General features: G+C 57.4%; 1 protein-coding gene across 5 annotated transcripts in view; it reads left to right on the forward strand.

Moving 5' to 3' along the window:
• Positions 1 to 14,823, forward strand: part of GAK (cyclin G associated kinase) — a 53,302-nt gene that overhangs the window by 7,022 nt on the left and 31,457 nt on the right. For 2 of the 5 annotated variants that reach the window (XM_019712469.3, XM_019712471.3), the window contains exons 2-10: positions 3,070 to 3,131; positions 4,082 to 4,141; positions 4,918 to 5,032; positions 7,237 to 7,379; positions 10,847 to 10,972; positions 11,996 to 12,085; positions 12,733 to 12,868; positions 13,116 to 13,228; positions 14,673 to 14,751. In XM_019712469.3, coding sequence (XP_019568028.3) covers positions 3,070 to 3,131; positions 4,082 to 4,141; positions 4,918 to 5,032; positions 7,237 to 7,379; positions 10,847 to 10,972; positions 11,996 to 12,085; positions 12,733 to 12,868; positions 13,116 to 13,228; positions 14,673 to 14,751 — 924 coding nt within the window. Of the gene's footprint in view, positions 1 to 1,482; positions 1,576 to 3,069; positions 3,132 to 4,081; positions 4,142 to 4,917; positions 5,033 to 7,236; positions 7,380 to 10,846; positions 11,034 to 11,995; positions 12,086 to 12,732; positions 12,869 to 13,115; positions 13,229 to 14,672; positions 14,752 to 14,823 lie in introns of those variants that run through there. The other 3 variants (XM_074319945.2, XM_019712472.3, XM_074319955.2) reach the window with 3 other exon arrangements.

The raw sequence follows: 14,823 nt of genomic DNA on the forward strand, positions 1-14,823 counted from the left end.
AGAAAGTGTTAGGGAGGAGGAACAAAATTGGGGACAGGGAGTGGCTGGGATGGGGGTGACTCAGGGAGGGCCCTTCAGAGTGGGGCAGGAGCGCACAGCCTGAGCTGTGGGCGCGAGGGCATCCGCTCGTGTCCAGGGTGAGGGTGCCGTCGGGTCTGGTGAGTGGAAAGGCCGTGGGTGGTGACGGAAAGCCGAGCACCCGTGGCTACGGCTCAGCCACAGGGCCGGTCGGGGACCGCAGAGCGGTGCTGAGGTTACAGTCCTGGTCTCGAATTCTCAGTAGCGTCGTTGGGGTTGTCTGACTTCACAGTCGTATCATCTGCAGGTAAGACCGTTTTAGCTCTTCGTTCTTTGTCTTTTCCCAGCTTCCGTGCACTGGCTGGGCTGTCCCCCAGCAGCACGTTTACCTGCTGTGGTGCCGAGAGTGGGCACTTGCCTCGTCCGTCTCAGAAGGAAAGCTCATGCCAGCCAGAGGGTTCCATAGTTGCCACGTCTCAGATGGAAGACGTTTCTCTTGATCCCCAGTTTGCTGAGCTTTTTACTATTTTAAGAACTCATGAGTGGGCTTTGCATGTTGACAGGCTTTCTCTGTCTGGCGAGCCGGCGACTTCCCCGGTGCTGCTCACTGCTGCGCTCGGCGGCGCCTGGCGGTGGTGCTGCGGCAGCCGTGCCTTCCTGGGCAGGTCGCACGTGGCTGTGCTGTGTTGTCCTCACTCGGTTCTATCAGAATCGCTTTGCTGGTGTTTACTGAGGGTTTTTATGTCTGTGTTAATGAGTGATTTTGACCTGTAATTGTGGTTTTTTAACTTTATTGGGGTGACAATTGTTAGTAAAATTACATAGATTTCAGGTGTACAATTCTGTATTACATTATCTGTAAATCCCATTGTGTGTTCACCACCCAGAATCAGTTCTCCTTCCATCACCATATATTTGATTCTCTTTGTAATTGTGTTTTTATTGTCTTCCCTCAAGCTTCAAAAAATGGTCTAGGAACTACTTTCTCCTCCTCTGTTGTAGAGATTTCGTACAAATTGTTCTGCTTTCTTAATGCTTGCTGGAACCCACCAGTGAAACCAGCCATTGGCTATGTCTGTCTCATGGATTTTCATTTATTTCTTTTCATCTATTTTTTTATATAGTTTAAATTTTTCACAGCTACGTTGCAGTACAAATGATCCACAAACTGCACACGTAGATGTCAAAACACTGTACGCACAGTGCACACACACCTTCGTGACTATGCCCGTAATCGAAATAGTTGGGCAAACCCATCACCTCCGCAACCCCCTTCCCCGGGACAACCTTTCCTTCTCATGCTCCACCCCCAGGCAACCACTGACCTGTTACTGCAGATTAGTTGTACTTTCTAGAGTTTTCTGTAAATGAAATCATAAGTTTGCCTTCTTTTTCCTGGCTCTTTTCCCTCAGCATGACTTTTTCTGGAGTGTGGAGTCCTCCGAGTCTGCAGGTCAGCAGGAGCCTGCGTTCTGTTTACTGCTGAGTCGTGTCTCACTTGGGCCACCGGGTGTGTCTGTTCACGTTTGATGGACACATGGGTCGTTCCCCGTTTGGGTAGGTACAGGTGACGCAGTACGATCAGCCGTATACCTGTCTTTATATGCAGGTGTGCCTTCGTTCTTCCTGGGGAGACACCTGGGAACCTGACCACAGAAGTTGCCAGCTTGGTTTCCACAGCAGTCACGGTGGTTTACGTCCCCTCAGCAGTGGGCAAGCACCCATGCTACCCGTCCTCCAGCACCCGCAGGGCTCAGGCTCAATGCAGACGTTCCAATCGCATGTCCCGTGTGGGTGCTGCTGGAGAAGGTGTTTTCACATGCTGTTGCCACTTGCGTCTATTTGAAGTGTCTTTTCAGATATTTTAACATTCTTGTTGCTGAATTGTGGGTTTTGTTTGTATTTTCTGGACAGAAGTCCCTTATCCGGAATGTGACTTGCGACGTCCTGCTGGCGGCGGCCTTTTCAGCCTCCACAGCATGTTTCAGAAACAGAAGTGCTTCACTTTGATGAAACCCATTTCTCATTTTTGCATTTATGGGTCATATAGTTGTTATTGTTTCTGAAGTCTCTCTGCTTAACCCAACTTGTGTGGAAATACAGCTGGTTTTCGTACACTGTTCTGATACCCCACAGCCTTCCAAAAACTCATTTGTATCGTGGCTTTTGGGGTTCACAAAATTGTCACATACGCACTCAATATTGTCTGCAAAGAAAAATGTTTTTGCCTCTTCCTTTCCAATCTGGGTGCCTTTCTTTCTCTTTCTTGCCTGGCTGCCTGGCTGGGCGTCCAGTACGACACTGGATAGCAGTGGTGAGAACATGTGTCCTGCCTTATTTTTGGTCTTAGGCCCAGGCCCGCCCCCCTCCAGCACGGTGCTGCCCTTGAGCTTTCATGTGTCCTTTGTCAGGTCGAGCACGTTTCCTCCTCTTCCTCGTGTGTTGGCAGTTTTTAATTTCATGATGTAATTTTCCCTGTAGGAAGGTAGAAAAAGCTACACGAATTAAACCTAAAAACAACAGAATTACATTGCTTTTCAACTGTTAAACCAACTCTGCTTAGTCATGATGTGTCATCATTTTTTATCTATTGTTGGGTTTGATGTGCTAACATTTTAATTTATTTAACATTAAGGGTTTGTTAAACATTCTTTGTTCTACGTCCATGTGTGATGTCACTCTGCACTTTCAGTGCCCTCTTCTCTCTCCCACATTGGGGCGAGGCTGTCAGGTGCTGGTAAGTTGCCCCGTCGGTCTCTTGCTGTCTTCTGATCAGTCTGGCTAGAATTTATCAGTTTCGTTGATTTGTTTTCAGAACTGGCTTTGGCTTTGCTGATTTTCTCCACTTTTCCCTTCATTGATCTCTGTTCCTGCCTCTGAGTCAGGATAATTAAAAACTGGCATTACATAAATCGGAGCCACTATTTTTGCAGAAAACAAATTGCTGTCTACAAGTCCAGTTTGTATTTTCCTTGGTAAAGATATTTTAAAAGCTTGATGTTGAGTAAAATCATAGCACTGAACTGACATGTGTGATTTCCTAATTTTCAGGAGGGTTTGCATTTGTGTATGAAGCTCAAGACCTGGGAAGTGGCCGAGAGTACGCGCTAAAGGTAAGGCAGGACGTCCACGTTTTATCGGGCTCCAGGTTGGTTTGAAAGGAAATCTCAAAGTGACAGTGTTCTGAGGGATTTATCCGTGTTACTTTGTTGGTTTCTTTTTTCCAGTCTGTGTGTCCTCTTGTCTCTTCTGATGGTGAGAAGCCATCAGAGTTTTAGGGGACTTTAAAGCTGTGGTGTCTGACTTTGGGGTGAGGACTAGGGGCGCTGCCTGGGGAGAAAGTGACCTCACAGTGCCGAAACTGCACAGTCAGGGCAGGAGTTTAAAAGCCACTCGTGTAAAGGACGTGTCCACAGTGTACCCATTAATAGAGGGTCACATGGTGGGACAGCGGGAGGGGGCATCTGGGCTACCTGGGGTACTGGCCTCAGAGATTCTGGGCTTGTTTGGGGGTGGTGCAACGCCCAGTCTTGGCCGTGGAGTTGGGTGGGCCCAGCTTTGTCCTTGGCCTTGGCCGTGGAGTGGGGTGGGCCCAGCTTTGACCTTGGCCTTGGCCATGGAGTGGTGGGCCTGGCCTTGCCCTTGGCCATGGAGTGGGTGGGCCCAACCTTGGCCGTGGAGTGGGGTGGGCCTGGCCTCGGCCTTGGTCTTGGCTGTGGAGTGGGGTGGGCCCGGCCTTGGCCGTGGAGTGGGGTGGGCCGGCCTTGGCCGTGGAGTGGGGTGGGCCCGGTCTTGGCTGTGGAGTGGGGTGGGCCCGGAACTGGCCTTGGAGTGGGTGGACCCAGCCTTGGCCTTGGCCGTGGAGTGGTATGGGTCCAGCCGTGGCATGTGGCTGAGCTGTAAGGTCCCCACTTTGACTTGGGACCAAGATGTGGCCCTCCTTTCTGCGTCTTCTTTTCTTTCACTGTCTTTACTCTAGCCTATTTGGAGGAAGGCTCCTATTTTTTGTTTTTCTTGTGTCCTTGAGAGGTGCTGACCATGTGTGTGCTCTTTCCCGGTGCAGAGACTGCTGTCCAGTGAAGAGGAGAAGAGCAGAGCCATCATTCAGGAAGTTTGTTTCATGGTATCCTTTTCCCGGACAGAGCCGTAGGCAGGCCAGCCTCAGGCTGTGGCCGCCAGCCACCCTGCGAGCTTCTTTCTACTAGAATTGGCCTTTTGCTTTCCCTGGATTTATCTGTGTGCTGCTTCTAGTAAAAAGGAGGTTTTTCCTCATTCTTCACTCCCAGAGCTGCAGTAAGACTCCATGGTTGTGGGAATGGACATGTGGGTCCTACCCCAAGGTCTCCATGCCCAGGGGATTGGCTGCTGTGCCCTGGCCATCACCAGGGCCCCTCACTGCCTCTGTCACTTCTCCTGGCCCGCCGCCCAGCTGTCCCTTTGGCCCTGCCCGGAGCGCTCGGGCTAGGGCTGCGTGCTCGGGTGGTGGACTGTGGAGCTCCTTGCTTGCTCTTCATGCTGGCACGTGTTCTCCCTGAGCTGGGGTCTGCCCTTCGCGGCCAGAATCTGTGTTCACGTCTCTCGAAGCTCTGTCCCTGTGAGCCCGCTGGCCACCTCCGCCCTTAGGTGCTCACCTCACTTGTCCACTCCCCACGGCCGCTCTGCTGCTGCGCTGCCTGGCCTGTGGTCAGCATGGGCCTGGCCCCATCCCCCACTTCTGCACACCCTCTTCCCTCAGCCTCCCTCTGCCTCTCTGGTTGCCCCCGTTCTCTCTCTGACCATCCTGCTCGGAGACTGTCAGGTCCTTCCACACACTGTTAGGACAGTCACTTTTTAGTGTCTTGCACGCATCTGTTTTACGTGTGCAGGTGTGCGCATTGTCCTTTAACGAGACACCTGCAGAAAAAGCTGTCTGGCCACCCCAACATTGTCCAGTTTTGTTCTGCAGCGTCAATAGGGAAAGAGGAGTCGGACACTGGGCAGGCCGAGTTCCTGCTGCTGACAGAGCTCTGCAAAGGTAACGTCCCACTGGGACAGCCCCTAACACTGCCGGCGGCCCCGAAAGCTCTGTTGTGGGGGACCAGAGCAGCAGCTGCCTGGGCCCCTGAGGGCATGTGACCAAAGCAGGGCGAGGCGCTCACTGTGCTCTGGAGGGTATGGGGGTGTGGGGGGTGGGGGGGTGTGGGCACTGCCTCCCACTGAGTTTCCAGGGCGGAGAGGTCCACACGAGGGGCCACAGTGGTGGCCAAGGGGTGGAAGAGGCAGGCGGGGCTCGGTCTTGTGTGTGTCTGTGGTGGCCCCGCAGTGCTGGGTTCACGGTCTCAGGGGGTGACGGGTGCTGGCGTGGCTGTCACGGGACAGGAGTGGAGGCAGGACTCATACGGCCTGCACAGGGGCCACCGTGTCGTCACAGGGAGCTTCCTCGTCAGCCAGAGCCCAGGCGCCTCCTTGGGAGGGGCTGTCACTGAGGAGCTGGAGACAGTGTAGCTGGCAGGGAGGTGAGCGCTGTGGGCAGGAGGCGAGGGCAGCTGGGGGGCGGGATCCTCACCTCTGTGAGGGCAGAAGGTGGACATGAGCTGCAAAGTGCTCGGCGGGCACTATGGAGCCACCTGTGCCACTCCTGGTGCCGCGTCCCCTCACAGAGCAGCCGCGCAGGTGCCAGCTCCACAGCTCTGCTGGAGCCGCGGTCATCCATGTGCGGTGCTCTCTGTTGCCATTGCCTCTTCTTACAGAGACCGCGCTTGTGCGGTGCCCGGCAGTGTGCCCTAGACTAGCTCTTCCTTTCCGGAAGACTCGCTGCGCAGCTTGTCCACACTCCCTGCTTGCTCTCAGAGGCTCACGGTGTCTGCGGGTCGGAACCTCCAGGTCCTTCCCCAGCCCCTGCAGGACACACGCCGTGTTGACCAGGTTGCGTGTCCGGCACTGAGCGTGGCGTCCCTGTGGACAGGATCAGCAGGGGCTTGTTGGGTCAGGGTGTGCGGCACTCGAGGCTCTGCTCTGCACACCTGGGGCGGCAGGATGAGGCCACCCGTGGCTTCCCGTACGTCCTGCTGGTGATGGGGGTGCCTCTGCCGTTGGCCGCGAGTGGGGCCTGCTTGTGCCTGAGGCTCAGACGCTTTTGTGTCTCTTTGGTTTTGGGTTTCAGAAGGCTGTGGGTTCAGCTAGACCTGTGTGATCCATTTCACAAGTGAGGCCGTGCACTGATGGAAGTGTCAGGAGTAGGGCCTGGCGCTGGCAGCTCACAGCGCTCGCCCACGTGGGCGGCGCCTCCCTGTGACAGGCAACCTCGAGGAACACTGCCCAGGACCGCCAGTCTGGGGGCGGCGTGTGAGGCTGGGGGCTACATGCCTGAGCTGCTCAGGCTAGCTCAGGGGTTCCCGGCATCGGTGGGGAGAGCAGTGTGGTGGAGTTTTTGGGAAGGGGGAGGGCGTGGGTGCCGGCTCTACTGAAGGAGGGCCTTGGGGGGACTCCTGGGAGCCCACCCTCAGCGGTCTCTCACCCCTTCCTGGTGGCCCTCATGCCTCACCCCATCTTGCCCTCCGCAGTGCCCTTTCCGGCCCCCCTGCCACCTACGGAATGGTTATTTGTGGAAATAATCATTCTCTCTGTACCAGAGGCCAGTGACATGGACGTTGTGAGTCCCCCTCTGTGCACCACCAGCTCATCGGCCCTCCCACAGCCAGTCTGACGGTCACTTTGTCACTCAGGCCCTCTTGAGGGTCGGGGCAAAGCCTGTGAGGCAGGTGTGGCTGGGAGAGGGGACAGCGGCTGGTCCAGGGGGCTGAGAGCGTGGCAGGTGCTGGAGACATGAACTTGGGTCTCCAGCAGAGAGTGTGGTCATGGAGGGGCCTTGGCTGGGGCCAGTCACAGGAGGTCTGGGTGTCCCTGGGCGACGTGGGGAGCCCCGGGAGGGGCCCAGAGCCTCTGTGCTGTCAGCACACACTTGTCCCGCGTGCGGGCTGTGCGGCAGTGGGCAGTGCGTGTTCACTGAGGTCATGCTGGCGGGAAATGAGTGACTGTTTTGCAAGAGCCAGTTGCAAAGATGGGCGTGTTTGTGGTTTCTTGTAGCTGCCGTGTCACTGACACCCTGTGGTCGGAGGTCTGTGTGTGTGTGGGCCACATCCGCGGTGGCTGTTCCCTCCCGAGCAGCCTCGGTCCCTTCCCCTGCGCCCGCGGGTCAGCGCTGGGGGCTCTGGTGATGCGAGTTTAATTGTCTCTTAGGGCAGCTGGTGGAGTTTTTGAGGAAAAGCGAACCCAGAGGGCCGCTGTCGTGTGACACTGTCCTGAAGATTTTTTACCAGACGTGCAGAGCGGTGCAACACATGCACAGGCAGAAGCCACCCATCATCCACAGAGACCTCAAGGTACCCTCCCCCCCACCCACCCCCCAGCTGCCTGTGGCCAGCGAGGCTCCAGTGGCTTTGCCGGCTGATGTCAGACCAGTGTGGGAGCTTCGTAACTTGAAGTGGCTTTTCCAGAAGCTTCTTGCTGGAAGCAGTGAGAGGACTCTATGCGTGTCACCCAACTGCTGATGCAGACACCTTGCTCCCCGCTGCCTGGTCTTGGGGCTCCTCCCTGCTCCCCTTAGCCCCCCAATATTTCTGGGCTGCAGTTCCATTCTTCCATGTCATGGGATGGAGGAAAGTGCCTCTTCCTCAGGACGCTCGGGCCACTGCGTGTCCACTCCCCGTCCCTGGAGTGACGCCCCTGCATGTGTGGCCGTGCCTGTCCTTCACTGCAGCGTTTGCTGTCCTGAGGCTGCAGTGCTATCGCCAGGAGTGCTTCTGGGCCGCGCTGCACCCTGGTCTCGGCCGGAGGGGCAGAGTGCCGCCGGACCCCCGCGCCACAGGCTTCCCGGCCTGGAGCTGCCCTTCTCTTCCAGCCTACTGGCTGGGGGCACCTTACGGGCAGTGATTACGCTTTTTCCTAGTTATTAATGAAGTTAAATGCTTTTTGCTGTTTACAGTCATTAGTATCTTTTTCAGTGAGCTTTGTTTTTTTGCTCTTTTTTCTGTTTTTTTGTCTGTTGTATTGTTTTTGATTAATCAGAGTGTTTTGTATGTCTCTACAGGAGTTTTCTTTGCGTTATGTATGCTGCACATACTTCCCCTGGTGTATGGCCTAGTTTTTCTTCCCCCTATTGTGTCTTTGAAAAACCCGAGACTTGGGAAATGGTCCAGGTCCCACGGAGCTTGTACACCAGCTCGGCCCATGTCTCAGGCCAGAGCAGCCTCTCGTCCTACTTGCCGGGGCAGGTGGTTTCTGCTGAAACGGGCAAGCAGACCCCAAGCCGCTGCACTCGCAGGGGCTTGTGCACACAGCTCTGGGAAAACAAGGCTGTTTCTTACAGAATAAATACCATCACGGCTCAGCAGGATTGAGACACTCCAGAACTGCCTCACGGCCGGTCCTGGCTTCCCCCAAGGGTGGTCTCCTAAACCTCGCTGCTGTGGGACTTGCCCTTCTTGGGCGCCTGGTGGGATTGGCACTGGCACCCTGTTGTGGGGTGGCCTCGTCATTAACTTGAACCTCTGACCAGCCGGGCCTTTCTCTTTTGTCCCCTGAACCCAAGAGACTGGTTTAAGGCGACCAGTTGGCAGGCTCCCCATTGCAGACACCTGTGGGATCAGGGCCCCCACCCGGGACCCCTGCCCGGGACGCCGTGCCTGCAGAGCTGTGAGGGGTGCTTGGGGAGCACCTGGGCCACAGTGGTGATGTGAGTGGAGGCCCCCCTCTGCCTCCTGGGTGCACCTCCTCTGTCAGCCGGAGGCTGCTGGGTTGTTGCACCATGAGCGCTGTTCTGACTTACGTGTTGCATGTGTGCGCGTTTGCGCGCGCGCGCCGCAGTGTCCTGTCCTCAAGGAAAGGGAAACACAGGGAGAATGAAGTTACAGGGCCCGTGTTTGTGAGCTTGGTCTGGGTTTGCCTCCCTCCTCTCCGTGCCTCCTGTGCGCTAGGGACCGAGGCAGTCGCCTCCCTCAGGTGTCCCCACGGCTGTCTGGGCCCGACCCGTGGCTCCAGGATGCGTTTTTTGTGCTGGGCATTTTGCTCAGCGCTGTGGTTTTTTTGTTTTGTTTTGTTTTTTAAAGATTTTATTGGGGAAGGGGAACAGGACTTTATTGGGGAACAGTGTGTACTTCCAGGACTTTTCCAAGTCAAGTTGTTGTCCTTTCAGTCTTAGTTGTGGAGGGCGCAGCTCAGCTCCAGGTCCAGTTGCCGTTGCTAGTTGCAGGGGGCACAGCCCACCATCCCTTGTGGTAGTAGATCCGGCAACCTTGTGGTTGAGAGGACGTGCTCCAACCAACTGAGCCATCTGGCCACCCGGGGGCTGAGCAGCAGCTCATTGACTTCATTCTAGTTGTGGAGGGTGCAGCTCGCTGGCCCATGTGGGAATCGAACCAGCAGCCCATTGCCCAGAACTCGTGCTCTAACCCACTGAGCAACGCGCCCGCCCTGCCCTGTGGTTTTGAGGCTCGCCCGCCTTTTGTGCACAGTCAGCAGCGTGGGCGCCTTGAGGTCCCTGCTTCCCCGTTGGTGGTGAGCAGTACCGCCCTGAGCCTCCGGACGTCCGTGTCCCTAGCACGGCAGAAGGTGTTGGCGCCTCTGTGTGGACGTCCCCACCAGCAGCACGTGCTGGTCCCTGTGCCAGCCCTGGGTGTGGGCAGCAGATCGTGTGGTTTTAGTGACGTTTTCCTGTTATGAGCGAAGCTTATTGGAGTTTGCATTTCCTATTCGGGGGGTGCCTGTGGGTGCTGGCCTGCTTTTCTGCTGAGTTGTTCCGTGGCTCCTCCCCGAGGCCCCGTGTTGGGTCCCCGCGAGGCCTACTTGCACTGTCGGTGGCCAGTGTCTGCAGAGGGCGCTCCTTTCCCATGAGTCACCTCCAGCGTCTGTCCTGAAGGTCTGTGCTCTGCTCTGCATTCAGGCCAGGGCCTCCCATTCCCTGCAGCTGTCCTGCTCTCCAGCACCTCGGCTGGACGGCTGTCCTCGCCCTGCATGCGGCTCCCTGGGACGCCTGTGGGCCCTGGGCCGGGTGCTGGTCCCCAGTCCCCTACCTGGAGCTGCACAGCAAGCTCACGTCTGCCTCTCCAGGGTCACCTGACTCTTCTTGGCTCTTTGTGTCTCCATATGAATTTTGGAATCAGTTTGTCAGGTTCCATCCAAAAAACTTTTGGGAATTTGATTGGGATTGCCTTGACTCTCCCCAGAGCTGGGGTCCACAGATTTTCTCCCTGAAGGGTCAGACTTCAAATGTTCCAGCCATGTGATAGCCACAGGCTGTTGGAGCAGGTGTGGGCTGCCCGCACACCTGTCGTGACAGGTATACTACTGGCCCTTAGACTTTTCCAAGCCACTTCAATACGCAGAGCCATTCTCAGGCTGTGGGCCTGCACGCGCAGGGCGGTTGGCTCCTGTCCACTGCCAACCTGCTCTCCAGTGTGGTCTACTTCCCTGCTTATTGGGGGTTTTAAAAATGTATCTCAATTATTTAGCTTTCTGCATAGGATGTCTTTGTGTCTCTTTTGTTAGATTTCTTCCTAGTTTCTTGATATATTTGATGATTTTTAAACACTTCGTTATTTTTTTGTTGTTTTTTGATTTCTCTGAAGGCTTTTATTGTATACCCTATGTTATTAATTGGAGTTACCTTTGGTTTATGGTTGGTTTTAACTTCCTTCTGTTTTTCTGACGTACCCTTTTTAAAAGTACATGTACTGATTTTGATCAGAAAAGACCTGCGTTTCCCCTTGCCAGCCGCTCTGTGAGCCCCTCCCCGGGGCCAAGCTGTGTCTGCTCCCCAAGTTCATGAGGGCCATTTTCTGAAATTTTGCAGGTTGAAAACTTGTTGCTGAGTAACCAGGGGACCATTAAGCTGTGTGACTTTGGCAGTGCCACGACCGTATCGCACTTCCCCGACTACAGCTGGAGCGCCCAGAAGCGGGCGCTGGTAGAGGAAGAGGTGAGCCCTGGCCTGGCCCCGCCCGCAGCATTGCACACGGCACCGCCAGGGCAGCCTGCAGGTGCGTCCCCGTGTGGGACCTGTGTCCTCTGGGCACCACCCTACAAGTTCGACTCTGGGTGGAGGGTCTGTGCCATCCATCCATCGGGCTGCGGGACGTGACGTGTTCAGCAGACGGTCACTGCACAGTGGTGCGGGGCCAAGAACCTGCAGCTTGAGGGCTTCATGTGGACGCTCCTCCCCATATCCGGGCTGCATACTGTCGCCGACCTTGTCTCCCTCCGAGGGTCTTGGGTCCGCCTGCCTAAGCTGAGCGGGAGGGCAGTTTTGGGAAGGGCCTGTTCTCGGCCCGCGCCCACTTTCGAGCGTGTTCTTGTTTATGTCTGAGGGGTTGGTTGCAGGAGTCATCTGTGCGTCTGGACACAGGCCCGCTGTCGGCGCTGGGTGTCACGTGTGTCGCCCAGCCTGTGGCTGACCTCTTCCTCTAGCAGGTCTTCAAGTGCACGTGTCGGTCGCACTGTTGACCGTTCCCATGGGGCATCTAGGCCGTAAGCTTGGCATTTGTGCATTTGCTATGCGCTGGCGGCAGGCGGCTCTCGCCATGCTGTGCCCGTCAGCAGTCATCTGTCACACGCCCCGCCCTGCAGACACGCCTCTCAGCTTTCTCTGCCTCTCCCATTCCTGAAGACTCTTTTAGAAGAGTGCTTGCCTCCATACATGCAAGTGGCCCGCCTCATGCAGCTGGCCTGGGGCCGCCCTGGACGCACTCCTGTCAGGTGAACACACAGCTGAGGTGTCTGTAGTGAGCGCGTTGGCATGGCTGCTTTAGCAGGCGCTGGACACCAAGTGAGGCAGGTGGACACAGGCGGCCAGAGGGGCAAGGAGGGGCAAGCAGCCTGAGGCTTTTCTGGAACGCGGTGGGATGGAAGTGAGCGGACAGTGTGTTTGGGAAAGCGTGGGCATCAATGCACAATGAAAACAGTGCACGCAGGTGACTTTCCTCTGAAATGTGTGCGTTTCCAGATCACCAGGAACACAACACCCATGTATAGGACACCGGAAATAGTGGACTTGTACTCGAACTTCCCAATCAGCGAGAAGCAGGACATCTGGGTGAGGCCCACTGCCTGTGTGTGGCTCCAGGGCGGGCTGCGCGGGTGGGCGCCAGGCCCTCGGCCACACGTCTGGCCTGCCGACAGCTCAGGAAGCCACGTTCCTTTTGGCTTCCCTTCCTGTTCCTTGTTGCTTAATTTTTTTAAGAGTCGCTGTGGCTGGTTAGAGGAGACGGATGAGTAGACCCTGGGTGGGTGTCAGTGTGGAGTGGACGCAGCACGGGTCCTTCCGGACGTCCTGCTGCTCCGCTGACACAGGAACACCTGCTGTCCGGCCAGAGCCCCTGCAGAGGGGCTGCGCATTCACGAAGCCACGGGTCACATGGCAGACCCTGGGCATGCGCACGGCTGCAGCTCCGTGCTGGCTGGGGCTGGCTAGAGTGCAGTCCGGCATCGGTGGGCTGGGCGTTATGCCTTGTTGGGCTCCTTTGGTGACCTGCCCCCTCCCTGGCCTCCCTAAGAGCAGGGACAATGGTACAACAACCCTAGACCTCCTTGAGCCCCACGCCTCGAGGCTCATAGTCCTGACTGTGCTCACGGGCGTGAATCAGACCAGGTGTGGCTCAGCCACGGGCAGGCAGAGATTGAGCCTGGCCTGTCCCCTCGAGGGCCTGCGAAGGGCCGGCCCTCACCTCCGTGCCCCCGCAGGCCCTGGGCTGCATCTTGTACCTGCTGTGCTTCCGGCAGCACCCTTTTGAGGATGGAGCGAAGCTGCGAATAGTGAACGGGAAGTACTCGATCCCGCCTGACGACACTCGGTACTGCGTGTTCCACGACCTCATCCGTAAGTCCTAGGTTTGACGGCCGTCCGCGTGGGCATTTCCTGGGGTGCCCGCCATCGCCCCCTGTGACTAGACGGTGCTGTGAACGGCTCGTTTTGATAAATGTCCTCCATTTCATTGTCATCATTCCCTCACTTGCTTCTAAAATCAGTCATGGAAGTAAAACGAGGGGCCTTGTGGGTGCGTCACCTCTGCCAGGACGGGGCGCTGGGCTGCTGGGCCACTGAGCACGTGCTGCCTCCACTGTAGGCGCCACGCTGCAGGTGAACCCAGAGGAGCGGCTGTCCGTCACGGAGCTGGTGAACCAGCTGCAGGAGATTGCGGCTGCCAGGAACGTGAACCCCAAGTCGCCCGTCACCGAGGTAGGTCTCCCAGGCGTCGCTCCAAGTGCGTGGCCGAGGCCCCGCCTACAGTAAGGCTGACGCAGCTCTTGGGGAGCTCGCGCCTGCTGTGCCCGGAGGAGCCGCCTGCCTGCCCGCCTGGGGTGCCTGACCCTAGTGCCCCTGGGCGCAGGGTCAGCGGACAAGAAGCGTGTGCTCTGGGTCCTGGGAGTCGGGGAACAAAGTGGCTGTGGGGCTCCCGCCTGCGAAGCAGGTGATTCTGCACTGAACAGCGCTGAGCGCCTGTCCTTGTCCCCATGCCTGGGGCCCCCAGTGGGAGGTGGAAACAATTGGCGTGTCGGCGGCCTCCAGTGTGAGGAGGGGGCAGCGGGAGAGCGTGTGTGCGGCAGCTCCCACGGCAGGGCTAGCCGGTGTCAGCTGGTGTGGAGCATCTTCCCTGGCATGTTACCGTCACTGCGTGTGTGCCGCTGGGAGCTCTCCACAGGGTGGCAGTAGTGCCGCTGGACAGACGCAGGCCGCTGGGCAGTGGGCTCCTGACACCTTCTGGTCTTAGTGCTTCTCGAACCTGGGACCGTGCTGTAAGCATTAGACCCCTGATTGGGGGTCTCGTGCCCCGGGCAGTGAAGTCGCTGTCCCCACAAGGGGCAGACGTGGCCCCAGAGGGTGAACACAGGGACCAAACCTGAAACTCAGGAACAGCCATGTTAGGATGGGGCCGCGCCACTCAGTGGGATGCAGGGGACGTTGCCACCTACGCGTCCTTGACAGCGTGGCCTCAAAGACTGTGTGACGTGTGGGTGTCACAGTGGTCACAGCGGAAGATGTTTCATTCCTGTCAGCAACGAGAACAAATCGATGGTACTGAGGACATGTGAAGAGGCCAGCTCGGCCCGGTGGCTGTAAGCTGCCTTAGCGTGCAGAGCCCTGGCTGCCTGCTGGGTCACACACACACACGGACTCTCCTGCCTTCCGAACTTCATGTGACAGGACGTGAGCTCAACACCAGAAGTACCTTTTAAAACCCCATGGGACTGAAGCACAGCTCTGAGTAACGTACAGGGCTGGCGGAGGACACGGTCTGTAGGCACTCAGCAGGCTGCAGCCAGTGCTTGAGCGGGGCTGGGCGGGCAGCCGGCCCGTGTGCCAGGGTGGAGCTGTGCCCAGGGCCCGGGCAGTGCTGGTCTCTCAGTGCACAGCCGGGCACTCGGGGTCTGCAGCTGCCTCCTGCACGTGGAGATGCTCACTGACTGACAGACCTTGTGAGCGGAGCCTCGTGGCCGGTGTGACGGCCCTTCAGTGCAGGGGGACTGTGTACAGGCACGAGAAGCTCCTCCCTCGGATGTGGCGATAACGCGGATGGCGAGGGGAGCCCGCCGTCACTGCGCACTGGCTTTCCCATGGCGTGGAGTGGTGTGCACTGGCCCTGACGTGTGGGACTGAGTCCTTGCCCTTTGCACCCTCGCAGCTTCTGGAACAGAATGGAGGTTATGGGAATGCCGCCCCGCCCCCACCCGGGGGCCCCACGAGCAGCGGCTGCCGTGCAGGTGAGTGTCTACCCGCACCCGCCCTGTGTTCTGGGGCTGCCGCACCTGCCGTGTGTTGGGCACCTGGATGCT

This window comes from Rhinolophus sinicus, chromosome 1, assembly GCF_057876585.1.
Source record: "Rhinolophus sinicus isolate RSI-liver-muscle chromosome 1, RSI-T2T, whole genome shotgun sequence".
NCBI lineage: Eukaryota > Metazoa > Chordata > Mammalia > Chiroptera > Rhinolophidae > Rhinolophus > Rhinolophus sinicus.